A 24,043-nucleotide genomic window follows, 5' to 3' on the forward strand; every position below is an offset into this window, starting at 1 on the left:
GGAGCTCTGCAGAGAGCCCTTTGGAAACCAGAGCAGAAAGGGAGCAGGCGCCTGCTGGACAACTGGGCCTCCTTCCAAGTCAGATTCCTTCCAGGACAAAGCTGCTGTCCTTCACCCAGAACACCATTATCACCTCCTCACAGAGGAGAAACATCTTTGTTCTTCCATCTCAAAAGAGCTGGCTTTGCTGATATGACGGGCGAGTCAGCCTCATCAGCGGTTTTTCCTTCTCCCTCCTCCCCATTCTTCCTCGTGCATCCTCTTCCAAGGTGATACATTTTGGCTTTGGCAGGACTCCTGCCTGTCGGGGCTCAGGAAGTTCACTTTGACCTCATAATTCTCTATGTTGACATGTCCTTTCCTATAAACACTTAAGAATTGAGAGGAGGGGATATGATCATTCCAGAGATAGAAAATTGATCTCTTACCAAATTTCACATCTGAAGAAGGCCTGTAACTCTGGGACCACGGGTACCACGTGGTTGGGACCACGGGTACCACGTGGTTATGAACACGGACCTTGTTCTCGGACCTGGCTCCTCCAGGCAGGTTATTTGACATTTATGAACCTCAGTATTCTGTGAAATGGGGATCATTCCCTGACTTCTAAGGACAGTTAAATGAGATCAAGTATGTAAGGTTCTTAGCACTAAGCCTGGTGTATGGTGTGTGCTCCATGCATGCCGTGCTGGTTCTTACTGGGTGCCAGAGCTTGTGGTGAAAGCAGTGTGAACCATCCTGCTTCCCTGCGACCCTCCAGAACCAGCAGCCCAATGTAAGCGGCCACCTTAAATATCAGAGAGGGAGAAAAAATCATTTTCATTTACTCAGTACCTCCTAGATATCAAGGACCAGATACCTAAGTATGTTGTCTCACTCAGTTATCATAAAGGCTCTGTGAAGTGAGTTTCTGTTGCACCATTCTTGCAAGTTAGGAAATTGAGACTCAGGGCAAGACGGCAGGTGACAAAGGAATGTCTCCAACGTCATATAGCTATCAAGAGGCAGTGGTGGGTTTGACGGGCTCCAGAACTCATGTTTGAACTGTATGAAAAGAACCAAGGACTTTTCTGCTTTTAAAATTACCCTTTGGGATTCCCTTTCTATCAATAGGTGTTGATTGTTAACAGCACAGCTGAAACCCTCCCTTTTACCAGGAAGTCCAGTGTGTCTCTCCATTCTCTCCTACCCACTGTCCTCTCACCCACTAGTTAGCAGCCTGAAAATCTTCCTCTTCCCTTCTTCAACCTTTCCCATGCTGACACCATTTTGACCTTCCAGTGCCCTCTTCCCCGATGTGGTCAACTGCATGCAGACCGACAACCTGGAGCTGAAGAAGCTGGTATACCTCTACCTGATGAATTACGCCAAGAGTCAGCCTGACATGGCCATTATGGCCGTCAACACCTTTGTGAAGGTGAGCAGGAGCTTGGTGGTCATGGGGACATGGGGTGCTTAAGGCTCTGTCTCCACTCAGTCTCTTTGGGGTGGGACCCTGTGGCGCTGGATGGAGTCCAGACCTTCAGACTGCCCGTGCCCGCCCAACCTGCAGGCCTCTTCCTCCAGCAGAGGGCTCCCACTCTCCAGAAAATCAAATGCTAAGGACCCTGCCTAACTCTCCTGTGTGAGGTCCTGCCAGGCCTGTTTATCCCCTCCCCACCCTGATTGGGCCTTGCCCTGCATGCTTTGCCAGGGCAGGAATCAGCAGGTGTCCAAGAGCTTCTCTGTTCCCCTTCTAGACTGCTGCTTTCTCCATTTTCTGTCCTTCAGATTAAATTGTCAGCTCTGTGCACCTATATTTTAATTTTATTTTCTCCTAATGTTTAGTACCTGTGAATTTGTGTACCTTTAGAACCTTAGCTCTCCTGACTGTGCTCAGATATGGGAAATGAGGCTTCTGTGGCCCAGTGGAAAGGCCGAGGGCTGTGATGCTAGGTGGATGTGGACTTGAATCACAGCTCTGCTCTGTGGCTTCAGATGAGCTCTCAGCCTTCCTGAGAGCCTCAGTTTCATCATCTATAAAATGAGACCAGTATTGTATTTCTACTGTGAGGATAAGAGGAGACGGTGTGCAGAGCTGGCATGGGTGCCAGTTACATAGCATTTACTCTTGCTGCTGTTGGCTGTAGTTGGTGGAGATCCATAGCAGCCATCTGATGTTGCTCAGCCTAGCAGGGCTCAGAGCTGTAGGCCAGGGAGAATATGAAGCCCACAGATGGCTCATCCCACCCCTGCCCTGGCCAATGGCTGGTTCCCCTCAGGACTGTGAGGACCCCAACCCCCTCATCCGAGCCCTGGCAGTGCGGACCATGGGCTGCATCCGCGTTGACAAGATCACAGAGTACCTATGTGAGCCACTCCGGAAGTGCCTGAAGGATGAGGATCCGTATGTGCGCAAGACAGCAGCTGTGTGCGTGGCCAAGCTCCACGACATCAACGCCCAGCTAGTGGAGGACCAGGGCTTCCTGGACACCCTTAAAGACCTCATCTCTGACTCTAACCCCATGGTAAGCCACTGCCACCCACCGTACTACCTCCTGGGTTGCTTGGGAAGACATTGGCTTGACCCGTCACCAGGCAGTCCCGAGTACCTGGTCAGAGCCTGGCTGGGGGTGCCAGTTGTTCTTGTGCCTTGTGGTGGTTCAGGCACCCTCTTTGGAGGGAGCTAGACCTAGATTCCCTTCTCCTCACCCTCTGACTAGCTGCACAACCTGGGGCAAGCTGCCTAGGCTCTCTTTTCTTCATCAGTGAGATGGATCTAATTCTGCATGGCTGGCAGGAGTGCTGTGAAGGTGACGTGCCTGGGATGGCCTGGTACACGGTGTGCAATCAATACTAGTGCCCTCCTTCCCCTTCTAGTCACTGTTATTGTTGCTGTCTTCTCACCAAGACATATGCTGCATGTGTGGTGCTTTTCCCTTCCCCCATCTTTGCTGGGTTGTAGAGGGTCACCCTGGAAGTAGCATAGCCTGGAAGATAGGATGTCAGGATGTAGCTGGATGCGGAACTCCACAGTCTCCTTACCCATGGTGGTGGCAGCAGTTTGGAGGGCAGTTTGGCAGGGCCCGTTTAAAATGAATGTTTAGGCCGGGCGCGGTGGCTCAAGCCTGTAATCCCAGCACTTTGGGAGGCCGAGACGGGCGGATCGCGAGGTCAGGAGATCGAGACCATCCTGGCTAACACGGTGAAACCCCGTCTCTACTAAAAAATACGAAAAAAACTAGCCGGGCGGGGTGGCGGGCGCCTGTAGTCCCAGCTACTCGGGAGGCTGAGGCAGGAGAATGGCGTGAACCCGGGAGGCGGAGCTTGCAGTGAGCTGAGATCCGGCCACTGCACTCCAGCCTGGGCGACAGAGCAAGACTCCGTCTCAAAAAAATAATAATAATAAAAAAATAAAAAATAAAATAAAACGAATGTTTAAAATGAATGCACAAACCCCGCCATCCCCCAGTCTGAGCAGAAACACTGAGCAACTGCCATACATAGTACTGAGCAGCCAGTACAGGGATGGGTACTGGAGCACTGGATGGTTCACAGAGAAAAGTTGGAAACAATGCAGAACACACTTAAAAACAGCTGCCTGGGCTGGGTACGGTGGCTCACACCTATAATCCCAGCACTTTGGGAGGCTGAGGCAGGTGGATCACAAGGTCAGGAGATTGAGACTATCCTGGCCAACATGGTGAAACCCCGTCTCTACTCAAAATACGAAAATTAGCTGGGTGTGGTGGCATGTGCCTGTAATCCCAGCTACTCGGGAGGCTGAAGCAGGAGAATAGCTTTAACCCGGGGAGTCAGAGGTTGCAGTGAGCCAAGATTGCACCACTGTATTCCAGCCTGGCGACAGAGCTAGACTCCGTCTCAAAAAAAAAAAAAAAACGAAAACAGCTGCCTGAGGCCAGGTGCAGTGGCTCATACAGGATTACATGCCTGTAATCCCAGCACTTTGGGAGGCTGAGGGGGATGGATCACCTGAGGTCAGGAATTCAAGACCAGCCTGGCCAACATAGCGAAACCCCATCCCTACTAAAAATACAAAAATTAGCTGCGCATGGTGGTGCGTGCCTGTAATCCCAGCTACTCAGGAGGCTGAGGCAGGAGGATTGCTTGAGCCCGGGAGGCAGAGGTTGCAGTAAGCTAAGATGCACCACTGCACTCCAGACTGGGCAACACAGCAAGACTCCATATCAAAACAACAACAACAACAAAAACAGGCTATGTGCAGTGGCTCACACCTGTAATCCTAGCACTTCGGGAAGCTGAAGTGGGAGGATCACCTGAAGTCAGGACTCTTGAGACCAGCCTGGCCAACATAGTGAAACCCCATCTCTACTAAAAATACAAAATTTAGCCGGGTGTAGTGGTGCATGCCTGTAATCAATCCCAGCTACTCGGGAGATTGAGGCATGAGAAACACTTGAACCCAAGAGGTGGAGGTTGCAGTGAGCTGAGATCACACCACTACACTCCAACCTGGGTGACAGAGCACGACTCTGTCTCAAAAACAAACAAACAAGCAAAAAACCAAAACACCTGCTGTAGTGGAAATGGATTGAGGGCCTGGAGCTTCACCTGGCAAGCTCCTCTTTTCCAACCCCCATCCACTCCCAGTAGCCTCAAGGAGATCGGCAGGAATCCCCTAGCTCTGAGAAGCACAGCTGACAAGCATTGAAGTGAGCTGCTGTTGCTGGTAGACAGGGGCTGCTGTGTTAAGAAGCTGGGAATGCTTTCTACGGCGAGGCACTTGGAGCCAGGTCTTTCTTGTTTTTCTAAATGGCAGGCATACTTGGTTTTGTTCCAGTTTGCAGAGGAGTCAGCAGGGTGAGTGCTTGGAGTGGGTCTCGTTGCAGCTCCAGACCCTGCCCATTGGGTCATATTCCTTTCAGGATATTTGACCTCTGACCAGCCAGCATCATTAGCCCACCGCCCCGTGACCTGTGAGCAGCACCCCCAGCCTCTGCCCCTTCTACCCTCTCAACCAGGTGGTGGCCAACGCGGTGGCAGCACTCTCAGAAATCGCCGAGTCTCACCCCAGCAGCAACCTGCTCGATCTGAACCCACAGTCCATCAACAAGCTGCTGACAGCCCTGAACGAGTGCACCGAGTGGGGCCAGATCTTCATCCTGGACTGCTTGGCCAACTATACACCTAAGGACGACCGCGAGGCCCAGAGGTGAGTGGGCTGCCCCTTGCTTGCCAGCCCAGCCTGAGGACCCTGGTCCTCAGGGGCTCCAATGAGGCACTGGGCTTTGGGCCTTAGTGGGCCCCTTTCTAGTGCCTTGGCCCACAACCTACCCTCAGACACACCTAAAGGGAGGCCTGCCTGCTTCCCACCTCTCCAGAGCCAGGCAGGCAGGAGAGCTGCCTTGGGCAGTCAGCTCAGTGCCTGCTGTGGGCATAGGCCTGGCCTGGCCTGGGAGCTCGCAGAAGCCCAGGGCACCTCTGTTGAGTTCAGTAGATGGGTAGTGCCAGAGCCACTGCCCATTGAATTCTCACTGGGTGTTTGGCAGGTCCCCCAGCTGATCCCCCAGCTGGGGCTCACCTGACTCATGGTCTTAACCACAAGATACCCTCCAAGTCGGAGGAAGTGAGGAATTGCCATCTATACAGTATGTACTATGTGCCAGTACTGTGCTTGTTCTTTTTTGTTTGTTTGTTTGTTTGAGGCAGGGTTTCTGTCCCCCAGGCTGGAGCTGCAGCCCCAACCTCCGGGACTCAATCGATTCTCCCAGGTACCTGGGACTACAGACGCATGCCAATGTGCCCAACTAATTTTTATATTTTTTTTTTTTGTAGAGACAGGTTTCCACCGTGTTGCCCAGACTGGTCTCAAACTCCTGGGTTCAAGCAATCCACCCACCTCAGCCTCGCCCGGCCTTGTTCTTTATATGCGTTATGTCAGTTGAGCCCCCAGCAACCCTGTGAAGTAGGCAGCATCATCTTGATTCTATAGATGAGGAAACTGAGGTGCAGAGTGATTTCAACCTGCTGGGAGTTAGCAGGCAGCAGAATCAGGATTTAGATCTTTCTTCTACAAAAAACATGTTTGTTTGTTTGTGGCAGGGTCTCGCTCTGTCACCCAGGCCGGAGTGCAGTGGCACAGTCACAGCTCACTGCAGCCTCAAACTCCTGGGCTCAAAGCAGTCCTCCTGCCTCAGCCTCCCAAGTAGCTAGGATTACAGGCATGCACCACCATACTCAGCTAATGTGTAAAATTATTCTTAGTAGAGAAGGGTCTCATGATTTTGCCCAGGCTAGACATGCTATTTTTTTTTTTTTTTTTTGAGACAGGGTCTCACTCTTAACCAAGCTGGAGTGCAATGGCGCAATCTCGGCTCACTGCAACCTCTACCTCCTGGGTTCAGGTGATCCTAATGTCTCAACCTCACGAGTAGCTGGGACTACAGGTGCTCACCACCATGCCCAGCTAATTTTTGTATTTTTTGGTAGAGACAGAGTTTTACCATGTTGGTCAGGCTTGTCTCAAACTCCTGACCTCAAGTGATCCACCCGCCTTGACCTCCCAAAGTGCTGGGATTACAGGACTTGAACTATTGCGCCTGGCCTGTACATGCTATTTTGGTAACTAAAAACAGGATGTTTCCCTTTGTCTTTCCTGTTTGCCCCATTGGAATGGACGGATCCCAGCATCTGTGAACGGGTCACCCCCAGGCTCTCCCACGCCAACTCTGCTGTGGTGCTCTCTGCTGTGAAGGTGCTGATGAAGTTCATGGAGATGTTGTCTAAGGACCTGGACTACTACGGCACGCTGCTCAAGAAGCTGGCCCCACCCCTGGTCACACTGCTGTCAGCTGAGCCAGAGCTGCAGTACGTGGCCCTGCGCAACATCAATCTCATCGTGCAGAAAAGGTACTGAGGTCACCACACACACGTCCATGCGTACCCCTCGGGGAGCCTCTTCTGCTGGGGATGGGGGCTCTCAAAGGAAACTGACCTGTCACCTGCAGGAAGTCTCAAATAGCTTAACCAAAGGGGCAACTTTGCCCCCTGAGGGATATTTGGTGGTATCTGGAGATACTTTGGTTTTCACAGCTGAGGGGGGCATGCTCCTGGCATCTAGTGGGCAGAGGCTAGGAATGCTGGTCAGCATCCTGCAGTGCAGAGAATAGCCCCTCACAGTAACTGTGCAGCCCGAAATGTCAGCAGTGCTGAGGTTGAGAGGCCCTGTCTTAACCTAACTGGGAAGCAGGCTGTGTAAAGACTAAATTGGTGATTAAACTAGATATTGTCTTCATAGTCCACAGAGCTGTCCTGAAATGGGCTGTCAGATTTTGTGTATCTGCGCATTTCTTCGGGGGACAGAGTCCGTAGCTCTAGTCAAACTCTCTGAGGTTGGAGCCTCGAGGCCTGGGGAAGGGGTACATCGGACTCACTCCTAATGGTGTGCTACCCGCTTCCCGCTCGTGAGAATGGCTGAGCAGTGAGCTGCTGCTCCCAGGGCACACGGTCTGGTAGTGGGGAGTAGGCGAGAGCAGAAAAACCACTGAGCAGTGCTCTGGGGGGACCCAGAGATATTGGTTGAATTGGGAGATTAGGGAGGTAAATATGGGAAAGCCTTCTGAGTTCCTAAACCAAGGGATGAAACTAGGGCTTCCTGGTTGTAGGTTATACACCAGTGCCCTGGAGGCACGGATTTAATGTGACATAGTGACTAGTAGAGCAGATCAGCATGCAGGGTTCCCTGTGCTATAGTTAACATGGTAAATCTCTTAAGAAGTTGGGCAGGGTGCGGTGGCTCACGCCTGTAATCCCAGCACTTTGGGAGGCCGAGGTGGTGGATCACGAGGTCAGGAGTTCAAGACCAGCCTGACCAACATGGTGAAACCCCATCTCTACTAAAAATACAAAAATTAGCCGGGCGTGGTGGCGCATGCCTGTAGTCCCAGCTACTCAGGAGGCTGAGGCAGGAGAATCATGTGAACCTGGGAGGCGGAGGTTGCAGCCAAGATTCTACCATTGCACTCCAGCCTGGATGACAGAGCTAGACTCTGTCTGAAAAAAAAAACAACAAAAAAAAGAAGTCCACGTCACTGAAACATGCCCTGCCCTCGTCCTGAGACGTGACTGGGCAGCTTTTGCCAAGTCCTAATTGCAGAAATCATCTTCCTGCTACCCAGCTCAGGGTCTTGCCTCTCCCATGGGGCATGACAAAGGCTCCTTGCTTGGCCAGGACCTCCCCACAGTGTGCACAGCAGCATGGAGTACCCAGTTTTCTCCTTTCTCTCCGTCCTGTCTTCTCCCTTCCTTACCATCTGTCCTTGTACCTTTTCTTTCCTCTTTTCTGTTCTGGAAGGGCATAGGAGTAGGAGTCAGAGGTAGGTGATTCTCGCCCCAGTCCCGTCCTTACTGACATTAGCCATGTGACCTCGTGCCAGCCTCTCACCCTCTCTGAAGTTTCCTTGTTCAGGAAGAATGTGGTGGGTGATACTGGCGGAAGGCAGAAGGATGTTGCCTTTGAGGAAGGAACAATGACACATGTGAAAGGGCTCAGCTAGTGACAGCTCCTGCCTAGCGATGCCTTCTTTGAGGCAGGCATCGATCATGCTAGATGCTTCTCGTCTCACTCTCACAGCAGGCCGATTAGGTCAGTGTTGGTGTCAGAGTCCCAAGACCACCCTCATGCTCGGGATTCACTAGCACTACTCACAGTACTCAGCATATATTTTTTAAATATATTTTTTCTTTTTGAGACAGGGTCTCACTGTGTTTCCGAGGCTGGTCTTAAACTCTTGGGCTCAAGCAATCCTCCTGCTTCAACCTCCCAAAGTGCCGGGATGACAGGCACGAGCTGCCACGCCCACTCAGCACCCAGCAGATAGCTATACCCACAGCAAAGATCTGTCAGCAGCAGAGCAGGGCTGCCCGGCTGGGTCATAGGGAAGAAGGACAGTCTGGAGGATTCCACGAGAGGCTTTTTGGTACCTCCTCCTTCCCATGGGGAGTCACACAGAGCACACTCCTCCCCCAACAAAATGCGGCAACTTGTGTAATGTTTCTGCCCAGGAAAGCCTGTTTGAGACTCGGCACCCAGGCTTGTTATTGGGGGCACCTACACAAATTCCAGACTCCCAGGAGGGAAGCATATGTTCAGCATAAACTGTATTCTTTGTACAATGATCTAGGCACAGTTAAATAACTTTCTCATTTAAGGAACAGTGAGAACTCTTCCAAAATCCAAGTTGCCATGTGCCCGGTCTTCTGAGGCTAGCAGTCCCAGACCTGCGGTAGTAACGTGTTTCTGTACAGCATCATTCCCATTTCGTGGGTGAGGAAACAGTCCTGAGGTCACAGGCTGGGACTGGAACTGAGATCTATTCTGATTTGCAAGCCTTTCCCATGAGGCCTGCTGCCTCTGGAGAGTGAGCCGTCTCTCACTGCGCTCCCTCTGCCTTCCAATGATGTGCTCAGGCACACGGGAGCAGTCAGAGCCTTGCTCAGGCCGGTTGCTGGGCCCTCTGTCCAGGAGCTTGCAGTCATGGCAGTGACTCTGCCTTCAAAAACATCAGGCTCCACCTCAGACCTCAGAAATGTCCCAGCAAATGTGGAGGGCCTTTTCTCATGAGGCTTAAGCCTTCTTTTTTGCTCTCCGGGCATCCTGCCCCACCATCAGGCCTGAGATCCTGAAGCACGAGATGAAGGTGTTCTTCGTGAAGTACAATGACCCTATCTACGTGAAACTGGAGAAGCTGGACATCATGATCCGCCTGGCCTCCCAGGCCAACATCGCCCAGGTCAGCAGAGTGTAATGGTCAGGGCATGGGCTTGGTGTGGGACCGTTTCACCACCACCAGACTGTGGGCCCTGGCCCAGCTGACCAGTCTTACCATTAACAGTTTATCTCATGAAGAGTGTTTAGCATGGGACATGGGGCTGCGTAAGCAAGTAAAAGAACTGATGTTTTTTTTAGGCCGGGTGCGGTGGCTCACGCCTGTAATACCAGCACTTTGGGAGGCCGAGGTGGGTGGATCATGAGGTCAGGAGATCAAGACCATCCTGGCCAACATGGTGAAACCCTGTCTCTATTAAAGATACAAAAAAAATTAGCCAGGTGCAACGGTGTGCGCCTGTAGTCCCAGCTGCTAGGGAGGCTGAGACAGCAGAATGGTGTGAACCCGGGAGGCGGAGCTTAGAGTGAGCTGAGATGGCGCCACTGCACTCCAGCCTGGGTGACACATCAAGACTCCGTCTCAAAAAAACAAAAAAAAAAGGACTGATGTTTTTGTTACTAAAGAATGTTTCTTCCTGTTATTACCTGTCATCCCTTACAAAGTGGTGTTGGATATGTTAGCTAGATCAACCCCAAACAAGGTTGTCCAGGCCTGCTTTCCTTTTCAGGCACCTGCCAGCTCTCTCCCTTGGGCCTTCCACCTGGAGTAGGAGGCAGAATCCCATTCTCCTAGGGAGTCTGTGTATATTCGCTGCCCAGGAGTGTTCCAGCAGATTGCCCCATCAGGTCCCCCCAACCCCATCTTTTCTGTTTGGGCCACAGGTGTTGGCGGAACTGAAAGAGTACGCAACAGAAGTGGATGTGGACTTTGTACGGAAGGCTGTGCGTGCCATTGGACGCTGTGCCATCAAGGTGGAGGTGAGGCCCTGGGACTCTGTCCTTGGCTGGAGAAGGGAAAAGGAGCTGAAACCAGGAAACCAGTCTGATACAAGAATCTACCAGCTTGCTGGTGGTCTGGGAAGGCCTGAGGCTCACCACTGGAGCCCCCATGGCGAGCATTATGCAGATCTGGTGGGGTTCTTTCTCACTCTGTAGTATCCTTTAGGCCTTCGAGTTGCTGCAGATCAAATTAACTCATCATAATCATGGTTCTCCTGCAGCATTTGCTAAGATGCTGGGCAGCCACAAACTGGTGGACTTAGCATTCACTTCACAGAGCTCTGGGGCAAGGACATTTTTTGGCAAATATTGTCATCATCCAGCTGCCCACGTGCCTCTGTGTCCACGCGACCCGGGGCCACTCCAGACTCCTGCGTCCTGGCATTTTATCTATCCCCTTCCTTTCTCTCTCTGTGGAGATGTTCCTTGACCACTAAGCCAGATTCTCCTTAAATGGGTCCACTGGTGACTGGAGGGTCCTAGGATAGCTGGTCTCCCCCCGCCTATCCCTTTGAGGTATGCTGTGATCTCAGCCTGTGATACTGTCCTGAGAAATCTCCCTCAGAGCAGGCCATGACAGTAGTGTGTGGAAGTAAAGGCAGAAGCAATCAGAGGTTCTGTGAGTGTTTTTGGTCACAGGAGCCCCCTTCCTGAAACAAGTAAAAAGAGAGGTGGGGTTCTACTGCGGTGTAGTCACCTTGCCCTCAGGTCCTGGCCTAAAGGAGCTCCAAGGACCCTCCTTGCTCTCAGGAGCTCTGCCTCTGGCTTCTCAGTCTCATTCCACATGTCCCTGCCATCCTAGGGCCATGATTTGGTACTGGTTCTCCCCTGTTACCTGGGGAGAGGGTTCTCCTGTTTTCCCGCTATGACAAGGAAGGTGCACCAGGAGTGACTTGGAGCCTTTGGCCAAGGTGTGGACATCAGAGGCTGTATTGGAAATGGGGTGCGGGAACCTCATCCACACTCTCCTCTTCCCATGCAGCAATCTGCGGAGCGCTGTGTGAGCACGCTGCTCGACCTCATCCAGACCAAGGTCAACTACGTGGTCCAGGAGGCCATCGTGGTCATCAAGGACATCTTCCGCAAGTACCCCAACAAGTGCGTGCCTGCCCTCCTAGGGAGAGGGCATCTGGCTCTGCCTGGGGACAGGGATGTCGGGGCGGAAAAGGAAGGAGGAGTCTCCTCTTCCTTACTTCTCTGTCACAAGCAGCATTCTCAAAAGAAACCCGTTGTTTTTTGTTTTGTCCACGTTGCCCCTCCTCTGCTCTGCAGGCCACAATAAGGGCTAACATGTGATAGATGAAACTCAGATCCCCAGGCCAGGTGTGGTGGCTTATACCTGTAATCCTAGCACTTTGGGAGGCTTTTGGCAGGCGGATTGCCTGAGGTCAGGAGTTTGAGACTAGTCTGGCCAACATGGTGAAACCCCGTTTCTACTAAAAATACAAAAAAATTAGCAAGGCATGGTGGTGTGCGCCTGTAATCCAAGCTACTTGGGAGGCTGAGGCAGGGGAATTGCTTGAACCAGGGAGGTAGAGGTTTCAGTGCGCTGAGATCACGCCACTGCACTCCAGCCTGGGCAACAGAGTGAAACTACGTCTCAAAAAAAAAAAGAAAAAAGAAAAGAAACTCACGTCTCCTTTACCTGCCACCTTGGGGTCTTACGAGGCAGGCCCCCTTCCCTCCTGGCCCCTGCCTGGCTTCCCTGGGTTGCCTGTTCCTCAGGGCTCACATACCGACTGTGCCCTGGTCTCCCAGGTATGAGAGTGTGATTGCCACACTGTGTGAGAACCTGGACTCCCTGGATGAGCCTGAGGCCCGGGCTGCCATGATCTGGATTGTAGGCGAGTATGCAGAACGGATCGACAACGCAGACGAGCTGCTGGAGAGCTTCCTCGAGGGCTTTCATGACGAGAGCACCCAGGTGAGCCAGTGAGCCGGCCAGGGTGTGAGTCATGACTGGCAGCTCAGCCCCACTGTGGCCCACACCGCTGTGAAACCCTCCCTTCCTAATACCTCGTCAGTAGCACTGACAGACAGATGAGTGATGTGCGCTTAATGGACACCGCCCCTTTTCCTTCTCACTGCAGTACAGTCAAGTCAGGGAGACATATGAGAGTCTGTGGTGGTGTGGATAGAAGGCAGGCACAAGTTCTTCATTTTGTTTTAATTTCATATTCATATTTTAACAGGAAATACATTGACTTGGTTTAAAATTGATACAAAAGCATATATAGTGAAAAGTTTCCCTCTTCGTCGCTTTGCAGGCCACAAATTCTCCTAGAGGTCACCACTATTCTTGATGTCTTTTTTTTTTTTGAGATGAAGACGAAGTCTTGCTCTGTTGCCCAGGCTGGAGTGCAGTGGTGTGATCGCAGCTCACTGCCAGCTCCGCCTCCTGGGTTCATGCCATTCTCCTGCCCCAGCCTCCCGAGTAGCTGGGACTACAGGCACCCGCCACCACACCCGGCTAATTTTTTGTATTTTTATATAGACAGGGTTTCACCGTGTTCGCCAGGATGGTCTCGATCTCTTGACCTCGTGATCTGCCCGCCTCCGCCTCTGCCTCCGCCTCCCAAAGTACTGGGATTACAGGCGTGAGCCACCGCGCCCGGCCCTGTGTTCTTGATTTTTTAGGAAACTTCAGGAGATCATTTAGGAATACACCAGTAGACCCACAGACACATACACATGCACCCATCATTCCTATACACACATACACACATCTGACATACACACATATATACAACTCATTCTTATTTTTCATGGTGCTTCTGTTCCATAGTCATGGCAAACACTGAATTAGCAAGTACTGAACCATAGCTCCTAGAGAAATACAGTGTTTGGTTTCTGTGAGCATCTAGACACAACGTTTTTGTCACCTGATCAGTTAATAACCTTTTAAAATGTGTGTTTCTGTTTAAAAACACCTTAGTTAATATATATTGTCAATTCATTGACATTGAACTCATGGCCATCGGTACTGTAATTCATGCCTGAGTGAAGCTTATCAAGCGCATGTGTTTTCTCTGAGGCTCATCACAGCCTTCTGTGCTTGGGGACACTAGGCAAGCACTTCAGCGCTAGGGAGCATTTTAAACAAGCAAATCAACAAAAAGCGCAAAAATATGAAAAACATGGCACTAAATAGGTGGTGGAAAGGATGCTTGTTTACAGGATGAGAGCTGAAACAGGAAGGCAGAGCGTTGCCTTATTTGACCTCAGCTGTGAATGTGTGTGTCGGGCAACTCGAAGTTTTCACGGTTCTGCATGTATTTGCAAATGACTGCAAAGGCGCCACGAGTCTTGGTTTGGGGGCTACAAGTAAATTTTAACAAGTAGACAGATTCCCAAACATGGATTGCTCAAGTAGTGAGAATCAGCTGTATCTACATTGCCCACTCTTTTATTTCTAAACACTGCTGGTAGCATACTCTGCAAATTCAAATTGTTTAGCACCTTGCCTTTTTCTGTTACCAATACCTCCAAAGACCGTGCTCTCATTCATTTATGCTTTATTTAACCAGCCTCTCCTGGTGGGTATTTAGGTGTCCAGTCTTGTGCTCATTAAAACAGTACTGTTGAGAATAACCTGTGTAATGCACATCTGCACGCATAGCTGGAGGATACATTCATAGCAGCAGGATGCTTAGAGAAAAGGGCATGTGAGTTTGAGATCTGGGTAGCCATTGTCAGATTTCTGTTGTGGAGGTTGTGCTGGTTTTTATACTCCTGTCTCAGATGGTGGGATTGCCCTCTTCTTACCTCTGCTTTGTTTTTGCCGGTCCAATAGCTAACGGGTACCTCACTGTAGTTCTGTTTGCATTTCTGTTATGAATGAGCCTGAATGTCTGCCTTGTCATTTGTATTCCCTTTTCTCAGTTAACTGGGAACCGTGTTAGTCTGTTCGTGAGCAGACTGCCCACGTTTTTGCTGCCCAACTGGGGCAGTGTAACCCTGTGGGTCCAAGTGTGGGACTTAATGAGAGATCCCAGAGTCCATACCCCTCCTCTGCCCTTTCCTGGCTCAGTAACTTTATGCTTATCCCTTTAACTCTGAGCCTCAGTTTCTTCATTTGTAAAATGAGAATCATTAGATCTTCCCTCATCCTCTTGCTACAAAAGTGAAATTAGGATGCTTGGTATAATGTCCTTAATACATGCCCAGCCCATAATAAACACTCATTCATGGTAGTGTTGGTTTGGGCCAAATTGGTTTCAAAAGCAAACTAGTCCAGGCCAAAAAGGGGAGCAACTGGTTCCAGTAGCCGGCAAGTGTGGGTAGCACACTGCCTTCTGGGACTCCTGGCTGAGGGTGCTTGGATGGTGGCATTGAGCTGTCTTCCGCCGTGGGTAGGCTCCCAAGAGTGGGAGCTGTAAGGAGTCAGCACTTCCAGGCTATGTCCTTACGGCACAATAACCCCCATGGAAAGAATTTTTCCCCTTCCCTCAGTAGTTCCAGCAAAAGTCCCAGGACCTATTTGCATTATCCTGAGCCAGGCACTGTGACTCTGGTTGGCGAGGTCTCTCAGGCACTGATCCCAGTCTGTGTGGACTGAAAGGGACAGAAAGAAGGGTGAGGCTCTGAAGGAAAGCCAGTGTTTCTGTTCCCAGAAGACAGAATAGATGCTGGGTGAGCAAAAACAACAGATGTCCATCCCAGAATCACAGTACTAATTCCCACCGTCAGCCCCCCACCGCCACCTGCTTCCAGACTGCCTTTGCTTGCAATACCAGCCTCTTCCCGGTGTGTCAGAAGCAAAGCCTGCCTGTGCTGGGTTCTGCTCCTGCAGGCAAGTCCTGCCTGGGATCACTGCGAGGATGTCCTGTAGGGCAGGGATCCCCAACCCCCCGGGCCACGGTGCAGTACCCGGTACTACCATGGCCTGTAAGGAACTGGGCTGCACAGCGGGAGATGAGTGGCAGGCAAGCAAGCATTACTGCCTCAGCTCTGCCTCCTGTCAGATCAGTGTCGGCATCAGATTCTCAAAGGAGCGCAAACCCTATTATGAACTGCACAGGTGAAGGATCTAGGTTGTGCGTTCCTTATGAGAACCTAATGCCTGATGATCTGAGGTGGAGCAATTTTATCCCAAAACCATCCCCCCACCCTCGTACCCCATGTGTGGAAAAATTGTCTTCCACAAAACTGGTCCCTGGTGCCACAAAGGCTGGGAACTGCTGCTGTAGGGGTGTGCTTCTGCCCCTGTCATAGAGTCAATCTTTTGCAGCTAAGCCTGCTAAAAAGCCAGGATGAGAGAAGCTGGACAGGGAGAGGTAAGCCAAGAGTCTGGTGGTGTGAATAGAAACAGAGCTCTGAAGTGTGAGATCCAGCCTCCTCCCTGTGGTGTGGCCTGGTGCACAGTTACGTGAACTCAGCAAAGCCACTTCCTTGTCTCCAGTGCAGTTATTGCAAAGACTGCTGGACACTGTGTGTAAAGTGCCCGCTCCAGCACTCAGTTTAATGGTAGCTGTGGGGTTGTGATGTAATTCAGTAGCCTGTTCACTTTGCATCTTTTGTTCACAACACAGTTCAAAGCTGTTTTAAGAATACTTGTTAGGGCCAGACGCGGTGGTTTACACCTGTAATCCCAGCACTTTGGGAGGCCGAGGCGGGTGGATCACTTGAGGTCTCGAGTTCGAGACCAGCCTGACCAAGATAGTGAAACCCCATCTCTATTAAAATACTGCGCGCCTGTAATCCCAGCTACTCAGGAGGCTGAGGCAGGAGAATCGCTTGAACCCAGGAGGCGGAGGTTGCGGTGAGCCGAGATCATGCAACTGCACTCCAGCCTGGGCAACAGACCAAGGCTCCATCTCAGAAAAAAGGAAAAAAAAGAAAACTTGTTAACTGGGTGCAGCAGCTCACTCCTGTAACCCCAGCACTTTGGGAGGCTGAGGCAGGAGGATCTTTTGAATCCAGGAGTTCGAGGCCAAGCTAGGAAACATAGTGAGACCTCATCTCTATAAAAAAAATTAGCTGGGTGTAGTGGCACCCACCTGTGGTCCTAGCTACTTGGGAGGCCTAGGTGGGAGGATCGCTTGAGCCTGGGAGGTTGAGGCTGCAGTGAGCCAAGATCATACCAGTGCACTCCAGCCTGGGCAGCAGAGCGAGACCTTGTCTCAAAAAAAAAAAAGAACACTTGTTGAGTGCTTGACGATTTGGAGTTTTTTGTTTGTTTGTTTTAGCGACGGACTCTCACTATGTTTTGCCCAGGCTAGCCTTGAACTCCTGGGCTCAAAGGATTCTGAATAGCTAGGACTATGGGCCTGCACCACTGCACCAGGCTTGACAATTATGGAACTCATTTTACATTGTCTTGTTGAATCTTCTCATCCTTGGCTCCTAGGCCTCTCTAGCCATGGACAGCAGACTTAGAAAGTCTTGGTCAGCAGTTGGGCATGGTGGCTCATGCCTGTAATCCCAGCACTTTGGGAGGCCGAGGTGGGTGGATCACTTGAGGTCAGGAGTTCGAGACCAGCCTGGCCAACATGGTAAAACTCATCTCCACTAAAAACACAAAAATTAGCCGGGTGTGGTGGCGTGTGCCTGTAATCCTAGCTGCTCAGGAGGCTGAGGCAGGAAAGTCACTTGAACCCAGGAGGCAGAGGTTGCTGTGAGTTGAGATCACCCCATTGCACTCCAGCTTAGGCAGGAAAGTGAGACTGCGTCTCAAAAAAAAAAAAAAAAAATCTTGGCCAGGGTGGTATATCAGCCCAGCCTGCATCTGGCCCTGTCCTGCCATCCCATTCTGTCTGGATAGCAGGAGTAATGGCATCATTTCAGGAAGGGTGCCCTAAATATGCAGGCTAACAGCCTGAGAGTGTTGAGAGGAACTGGAATGGATTGTTGAGCCAGGGCCCTGGGCACCTGGCCAGACCACCCTCTGGCAGTACAGCCTGAGGCATACCTGACCGGAACCACAGCAGAGCTGACAGTGATGAATCATTCCAGGCATCCAGCTGACTGGGTTGGGGAGAACTTTTTCAAGAGTCCCTGTGTGATGGTAGTGGTGATAATGACTGTGATGATGACAGCTATTCCTTAGCAGAATACACAATGCTTTTTTACTGTTTTGTTTTGTTTTGTTTTGTTTTTTTGAGACAAAGTCTCACTCTTGTCCCCCATGCTGGAATGCAGTGGTGCGATCTCGGCTCACTGCAACCTCCGCCTCCCGGGTTCAAACAATTCTCCTGCCTCAGCCTCCCAAGTAGCTGGGACTACAGGCGCCTGCCACCATGCCTGGCTAATTTTTGTATTTTTAGTAGAGACAGGGTTTCACCATGTTGGCCAGGCTGATCTTGAACTCCTGACCTCAGGTGATCCACCTGCCTTGGCCTCCCAAAGTGCTGGGATTACAGGTGTGAGCCCCCGCGCCTGGCCGCTTCTTTTCATTTGTGGTCTCATCAACTCTCCATTAACTCTGTGAGATTTAATGACTGTTTTATAGATTAGGAAACTGACTCAGAGAAGCTAAATGACTTGCCCAGGGTCACCCAGCTGAGAAGTCATAGAACTGGAGTTCAAATAAGGTGTGATCTGACTCCACCTCCAAGCAAACTGCCTTAAGTTGCCATTTTTAAAGCTCATAAGAATCCTGAAGTGGGCCACACCTCTCCTTTACAGATGGGGGTAAATGGCTTCCCATTGGCTACCCAGGCAGGGGCTAGAGTCTGGAAGCCAGATGCTGGGCTGCCTCCTGCCTCGGAAACAGCCAGCCTACTGCTCCTCTGCTGCTGGCCCACATGTAACCAAATTGCAAAGACTCCGCTTCGTCCCAGAGTTGGAGGACCACATGCCCTCTGTTCCGCCTGCTGCTGTCAGCCTTCCCTACACAAGTGCCCTCCTACTGGGCAGGCGTCAGAGATGCCGCCAGCACGGCTGCTGCTTCGCTTCCTGCACTGCCACTCCTGCCCTCCTGCTGCAGACCTGTCCCTGGCACAGCCCCTGGGCTCCCACTGCCCCCGACTCCAGGAGCCTCAGGCTGCCCCCTTGTCCTAGGACTAGCAAAAATGAGACCGTGACTAAGGAAGGATTATATGCAAAGACTTGTTCTCGCATAGATGTTTCTTCGGTCAGCAAGTATTTCTTAAGTGCCTGCTCTACACCAGGCACTAGGTTGGGCAGTAATTAGTGACACAACAGTAAGCAAGACAGACATCTCTCCAGCCCACAGGGAGCTCACTGCACAGGACAGCCAGCAACTGGTGGTGCTGTAAGGGGATGGAAGAGGCTGCAGAAGCATGAGGGGTCTGAAGGTGGGGTTGGCATGAGATCTGAAGGGTAAGGAGGTGTTGGCCAGGATGAGGGCAGCTTTGGGTATGTCCAGGTATGCAGCAGGGGCCAGTGGAGGGCCACCAGGAATGGTTCCCACCCTCTGGTAGAAGCACAGGTTCTTGATGGCAGGCTCTGTGGGCCCTGCTGCCCCAGTCCCCTGGGACTCCATGGGACTGTCACCACTTGTTGACAGGTAGTCCCAATAAGAAGCATACCAGCCACACGTGAGCTTCTCATAGACCTGTGAAGTCTAGAGCTCCAACAGGTTTCTAGAACCCTAGGGCTGGGCAGCGGCCCCTGGCCTGCTTGGGTTTGCCGAATAGTCCAGTGCTCAGCTCCTTCCTGAGTGAGTGATGCCAAGGTCTGGCTGCTCAGCGGCACCAACACCTGTGGCGGCCCTTTGCGTGTGTGCTGTGACAGCCCCAAACCTAGAAGAGCTGTGCTTGGCTTCCAGGGACTTTGAATACCCTTTTCCTCTTCAAGCCTTTTTGGTCTCCCGCTGTCCCCATGTGAGGCCCACCTTCCTCCTCGCCACCGCTGTTCCCTCCCTGCAGGTCCAGCTGCAGCTGCTGACAGGCATCGTGAAACTCTTTCTGAAGAAGCCAACAGAGACCCAGGAGCTGGTGCAGCAGGTCCTCAGTTTGGCCACTCAGGTGGGTGCCCCAACCGCCCCACTCAACCCTCACTCAAGCAGGGGAACTTTTGTCCCAGGAACTAGACCTGGAAGCCAGGCCCACTCCTGAGACAGGTATCCTGTGGGTGGGACTGGCTTCCAGCCCCAGAGTAACCCAAGCTCCCTGCCTTCAGGGAGCTTAGAACACAACGTGCAGTGAGGTCAAGTAGTGAAGTTGAGACAAACTAGACAGAGGAGGAGAGCCTGCGGAAGCCTGAGGGTGTGCGTTGGGGGCAGGAAGGGCAGGCCACAGTGGGCAGTTGGGAGTAGAGACAGGCACAGCCAGGCTGGAGTAGAGCACCATGGAGAATGAGCCTGGTGCCGGGATATGGCCCTGTAGGTGGTGTAGGGGCAGGCTCATGGGAGTGCTGTCCCCATTGGCCAGCCCTATGCCACACCTGGCTCATGGCTACAGGAAAACCTCCTCCCTTCTCACCTGGCTGCTCTAAGTTTCACGGGCTTCTCCTCACCCCCACAAGGACTCAGATAACCCGGACCTGCGGGACCGTGGCTACATCTACTGGCGCTTGCTTTCCACGGACCCGGTGGCAGCCAAGGAGGTGGTATTGGCTGAGAAGCCACTCATCTCTGAAGAGACGGACCTCATCGAGCCCACACTGCTGGACGAGCTTATCTGCTACATCGGCACACTGGCCTCTGTCTACCATAAGCCTCCCAGTGCCTTTGTGGAGGGGGGCCGGGGCGTCGTGCACAAGAGCCTACCACCCCGCACAGCCTCGTGAGTGAGACTGGCCAGTAGGCCTGAGCCTCCACACCTGCTTTCCCAGTTCAGCAGCACAGGCACTCAGGCCTGGTGTGTTGTCCCCTGGCAAGGCCCGAGTCTGAGGAAAACTGACAGCCTTTTCTCAGCTATTTATTGTACGTGAGGTATTTGCTAGATGACCTCATTCCATCCTAACAACAGCTCTGAGAGCAAATGTCCCCATTCTTCAGGTGGGAACAAGAGACAAGGAGAGCTTGAGGGACTGGTCCAGGATCTCACAACTAGCAGAGCTGGGACTCAGACCGGTTCTGTCTCATTCCAGAGCCCTGTCTGTGCCTCCTTCTCTGCTTTTCCCAGGTGGTTGGTGTGACCTGGTGGCACCATCCTAGGGCACTGGCTTCCAGTTTTCTCCTTGGCATGGGCTGAGGGCTAGAAGCAGGCGGCCCTCTCCCTTCACTCATCCTCACGGAGGGCCTGAAAGATGGACCTGCTGTGGGAATGGGGAAGCAGTGGGGCCGTGTGGACAGCCCTGTCGGGGACAGGGAGGAGACTCAGTGCCTGTCCTGGGGGAGGTGCCTGGAGGCTGGGGTCTCTTTGACCTTCCTGAGACATCCTGATGCTTCCGCCCTACTGACCTTCTCTCCCTTCTGTGTCCCGGCAGGAGTGAGAGTGCAGAGAGCCCTGAGACAGCCCCTGCCGGAGCACCTCCTGGGGAGCAGCCAGATGTCATCCCCGCCCAGGGCGACCTGCTGGGTGACCTCCTTAACCTGGACCTCGGCCCCCCAGTGAGCGGCCCACCCCTGACCACCTCCTCAGTGCAGATGGGAGCTGTGGACCTTCTTGGCGGTGGCCTTGACAGCCTGGTATGTCATGGGTGCCCTCTGGATGATGTTGATAATGATCCTCAGAGGAGCAGTCACTGAACGCCCCTCCATGCCAGGCACCAGCTGAGTGCCTCAGGTACATTATATTGAGCTCTTACCATTTACCCTTGGAGGTGATTGCGTAGCTCCCTACTTATGATGAGAAAACCAAGGTTTAGAGAGGCCAGGCAGCCTTCCCTCCAAGGTCGCCCAGCCCCTGAGTGGCACACAGGATTCCACTCCCTTGTTGGACCTTCGAGTCCCAGGAGATCCTGGGCAGGGAGGCCCATCCTAGCCCTTGCCCTGATCCTGGCATCACAGTCACCTTTGCCCTGTTAGGCTAGGGTGTTCCTAGCTTTGAGGAATCAGACTTGTGTCCACTTAGCTTCATGCTGCCCCAGCTAGGAACAGAAGCCCAGCCAGGCCTATTTGAGAGGGCATGGGAGGCCGGGGAGAGAGGGGAATGGGAAGACAGTAGGGAGGGGAGTGGTGAGACTAATGTGGGTATCTCCCTGGGGCTTCCTCAGGCAACTGGCAGGGCCAGGTGCTGGGGGTGGCTGAGCCTCTTCATTTGACTGTGCTTGACTCAGGTCCTCACGGTGGCAGCATGGGGGCAGGAGACTGGCGATCAGAGCTGCTAGGGTGAGGCAGGAAGGGCTGTGGTGCAGAACGGGTGCTGGGGTAGATGTGTGGGGTAGTGCCTTTCATAGAGACAGGGTCTGGGCCTCTCATAGGCCCCGACACAGCCTCACACCACTCTCCTCTCGGATGGAGCTACTGTTAACTAATCTCCTCCCTGTTTCCCTTCTCTCTCTTGTTCCTCTGTCTTCCTTCCTGGCTTTTTCTCTCTGCATGTGGCTGCCTGTTCTCTTCACCTGCCTGCTTCTGCTTGGAGATGGGGGATGAGCCTGAAGGGGTATGGTTCAACCCTTGCGTCACCCAGCCTTCATCCTTGCTCCTCCCGAAAGCGCTGGCCCAGCATCCCAAGGGGCGGGTGATGTCAAAGCAGTCCCCGCCGGCTGAGCCCCTGCCTTGGTCCCGCGTCCTGGCAGTCTCTGTCTTGACCAGCTGGCATCCGGCTACCACTGGGCCCCATAGCCATGGATTCTTGCCCAGTCCTCACCACCCCATGACGCGTCACCTTGTCATCCCAGGGATTGCCAGCCCTCAGTCCCACAACCCCTCTCTAATGTCCTGGAGGGAGAGCACCCGTCTGCAAAGCAGGTCTCCACCCAGCCGTGTGTCTTGGGACCTCCTTTTATCCATGGGCTGAGTGTCAATTTGGGAGTGTCCCCAGCCCTTTCCCAGAGGTTACTCCTAAGGCTCAAGGCTTACAGGGCACGGGAGGGCTCAGCCTCTCTACTCCACCCACCTCTCTCTGTCTTGTTTCTGTAATTTAGAGTTGATATGGAGGCTGTCCTGCCCCCCACCCCCAGTGTATTCTAAAGAGCCAGGTGGCTCTACTCATTCCCAGCCCTTGATGTCCTTGCCTCTTGATGCCTGCCTCTGACTCTTTCCCTCCCTTTCCAGATTGGGGGCACCAATTTCGTGGCACCTCCAACAGCAGCAGTACCAGCCAGTCTTGGAGCACCCATCGGCAGTGGCCTGAGTGACCTCTTTGACCTAACCAGTGGCGTGGGCACCCTGTCAGGATCATATGTAGCCCCCAAGGCAGTAAGTCACTTGTCTTCTCTTTTGGCAGGAGCAGAGAGAAGTTATAGAGACTGGCATGTGGGCTCCTTTAAATGGCCTCGGCTGTGGAATTGGCTCAGGCCAGCGCTGATGAGGGAAGCTGGGGGTCACGGGGGCACCGAGGAAAAGGAGCTAAGTCAGGCTTGGTGGATGCCTAGGCAGGCTTTCCGGAGGAGTCGCAGGACCTCATTAGCTGAACAGAAGCGGGTAGGGGCTCCAGACCAAGGGAACAGCCTGTGGTAAGGCCTGGAGGGAAGGGAGACCCTGGCCTCTGTCAGGGAATCAGCAGAGGCCTGTCAGGTGGGAGCAGTAGTTCTCAGTGCCATCAGACCCAGCACCCCTTAGTCATCATCGACATTTTACATTGTCACTGTTCCTCTCCTTAAATGCAATTGGTGGGCTGTGTAACCTACCTACACACAGCATTCCAAAAATACTCAGATGCTTTCACTGCATGGAGGAGACATAAAAGGAAGAGAATACAAGTGTATGTATCAATGTTATAAGCGTCTGGGCACGCCTGCCCACTCACCCCGGAAGATATGAAGTTGCCAGGTGTTTGCTGCAGGGCAAAGTCACTGTGACTGTGGCAACCACAGTCTGGGTGTTTGTAGCCTGGACCCCATGAGTGGTTTGGCCAGTGGTGCCATTTGTTTCTGAAGTGGTCGCTGACTCCCACTAAGGTTCGGAGTAAGATAAACAACAGGCTTCCCTTGATTTTCCTGAGAATTGTGTTCCTGGAAGTCTCAGGATATGTTGAAACCATGCAGAAAATACTGGAAGGATGCAGGACAGTTGCTTGTTGTGGGGTGGTTGTCCCCATGGTAGGACGTCCAGCATCCCTGACTCCAGCCCACTATGTTATGCCACCTGAAGATGCCCACTGTGCCACCTAGGGCACACCGCCAAGACTCCTGGCTAGACTAGGGATCAGCAAAGGAAGAAGCTGGCAAGGCTGGTGGGCCAGGCTGAGCGTTTCTTTTTGATCCTGGCACAGCCGGAGGCTTTGGAAAGTTTTAAGCAAAGATATGAACCAGTCTGATTTGCACTTGAGAAAGATGGCTGCGTGTGCAGGCAAGGGGTGGGGCAGAAGCACCGGCCCCAGGGGATTCTGCGGCAGGGAGGAGGAGTGCTGCGGCAGCTGGACCATGAGGGCTCTTGTGGGTGGAAGCAGTGGCCAGACTTGA

At 52.6% G+C, this 24,043-nt stretch overlaps 1 protein-coding gene across 3 annotated transcripts in view; it reads left to right on the forward strand.

Moving 5' to 3' along the window:
- AP1B1 (adaptor-related protein complex 1, beta 1 subunit) overlaps positions 1-24,043 on the forward strand; it is a 65,526-nt gene that overhangs the window by 31,126 nt on the left and 10,357 nt on the right. For 2 of the 3 annotated variants that reach the window (XM_011995717.1, XM_011995718.1), the window contains exons 4-15: positions 1,282-1,417; positions 2,262-2,507; positions 4,983-5,173; positions 6,649-6,870; positions 9,632-9,752; positions 10,511-10,606; positions 11,610-11,725; positions 12,386-12,551; positions 19,459-19,557; positions 20,057-20,316; positions 20,963-21,164; positions 22,695-22,838. In XM_011995717.1, coding sequence (XP_011851107.1) covers positions 1,282-1,417; positions 2,262-2,507; positions 4,983-5,173; positions 6,649-6,870; positions 9,632-9,752; positions 10,511-10,606; positions 11,610-11,725; positions 12,386-12,551; positions 19,459-19,557; positions 20,057-20,316; positions 20,963-21,164; positions 22,695-22,838 — 1,999 coding nt within the window. Of the gene's footprint in view, positions 1-1,281; positions 1,418-2,261; positions 2,508-4,982; positions 5,174-6,648; positions 6,871-9,631; positions 9,753-10,510; positions 10,607-11,609; positions 11,726-12,385; positions 12,552-19,458; positions 19,558-20,056; positions 20,317-20,962; positions 21,165-22,059; positions 22,081-22,694; positions 22,839-24,043 lie in introns of all 3 variants that reach the window. The other variant, XM_011995716.1, reaches the window with a different exon arrangement.

Source organism: Mandrillus leucophaeus, unplaced genomic scaffold (genome assembly GCF_000951045.1).
Source record: "Mandrillus leucophaeus isolate KB7577 unplaced genomic scaffold, Mleu.le_1.0 Scaffold496, whole genome shotgun sequence".
NCBI lineage: Eukaryota > Metazoa > Chordata > Mammalia > Primates > Cercopithecidae > Mandrillus > Mandrillus leucophaeus.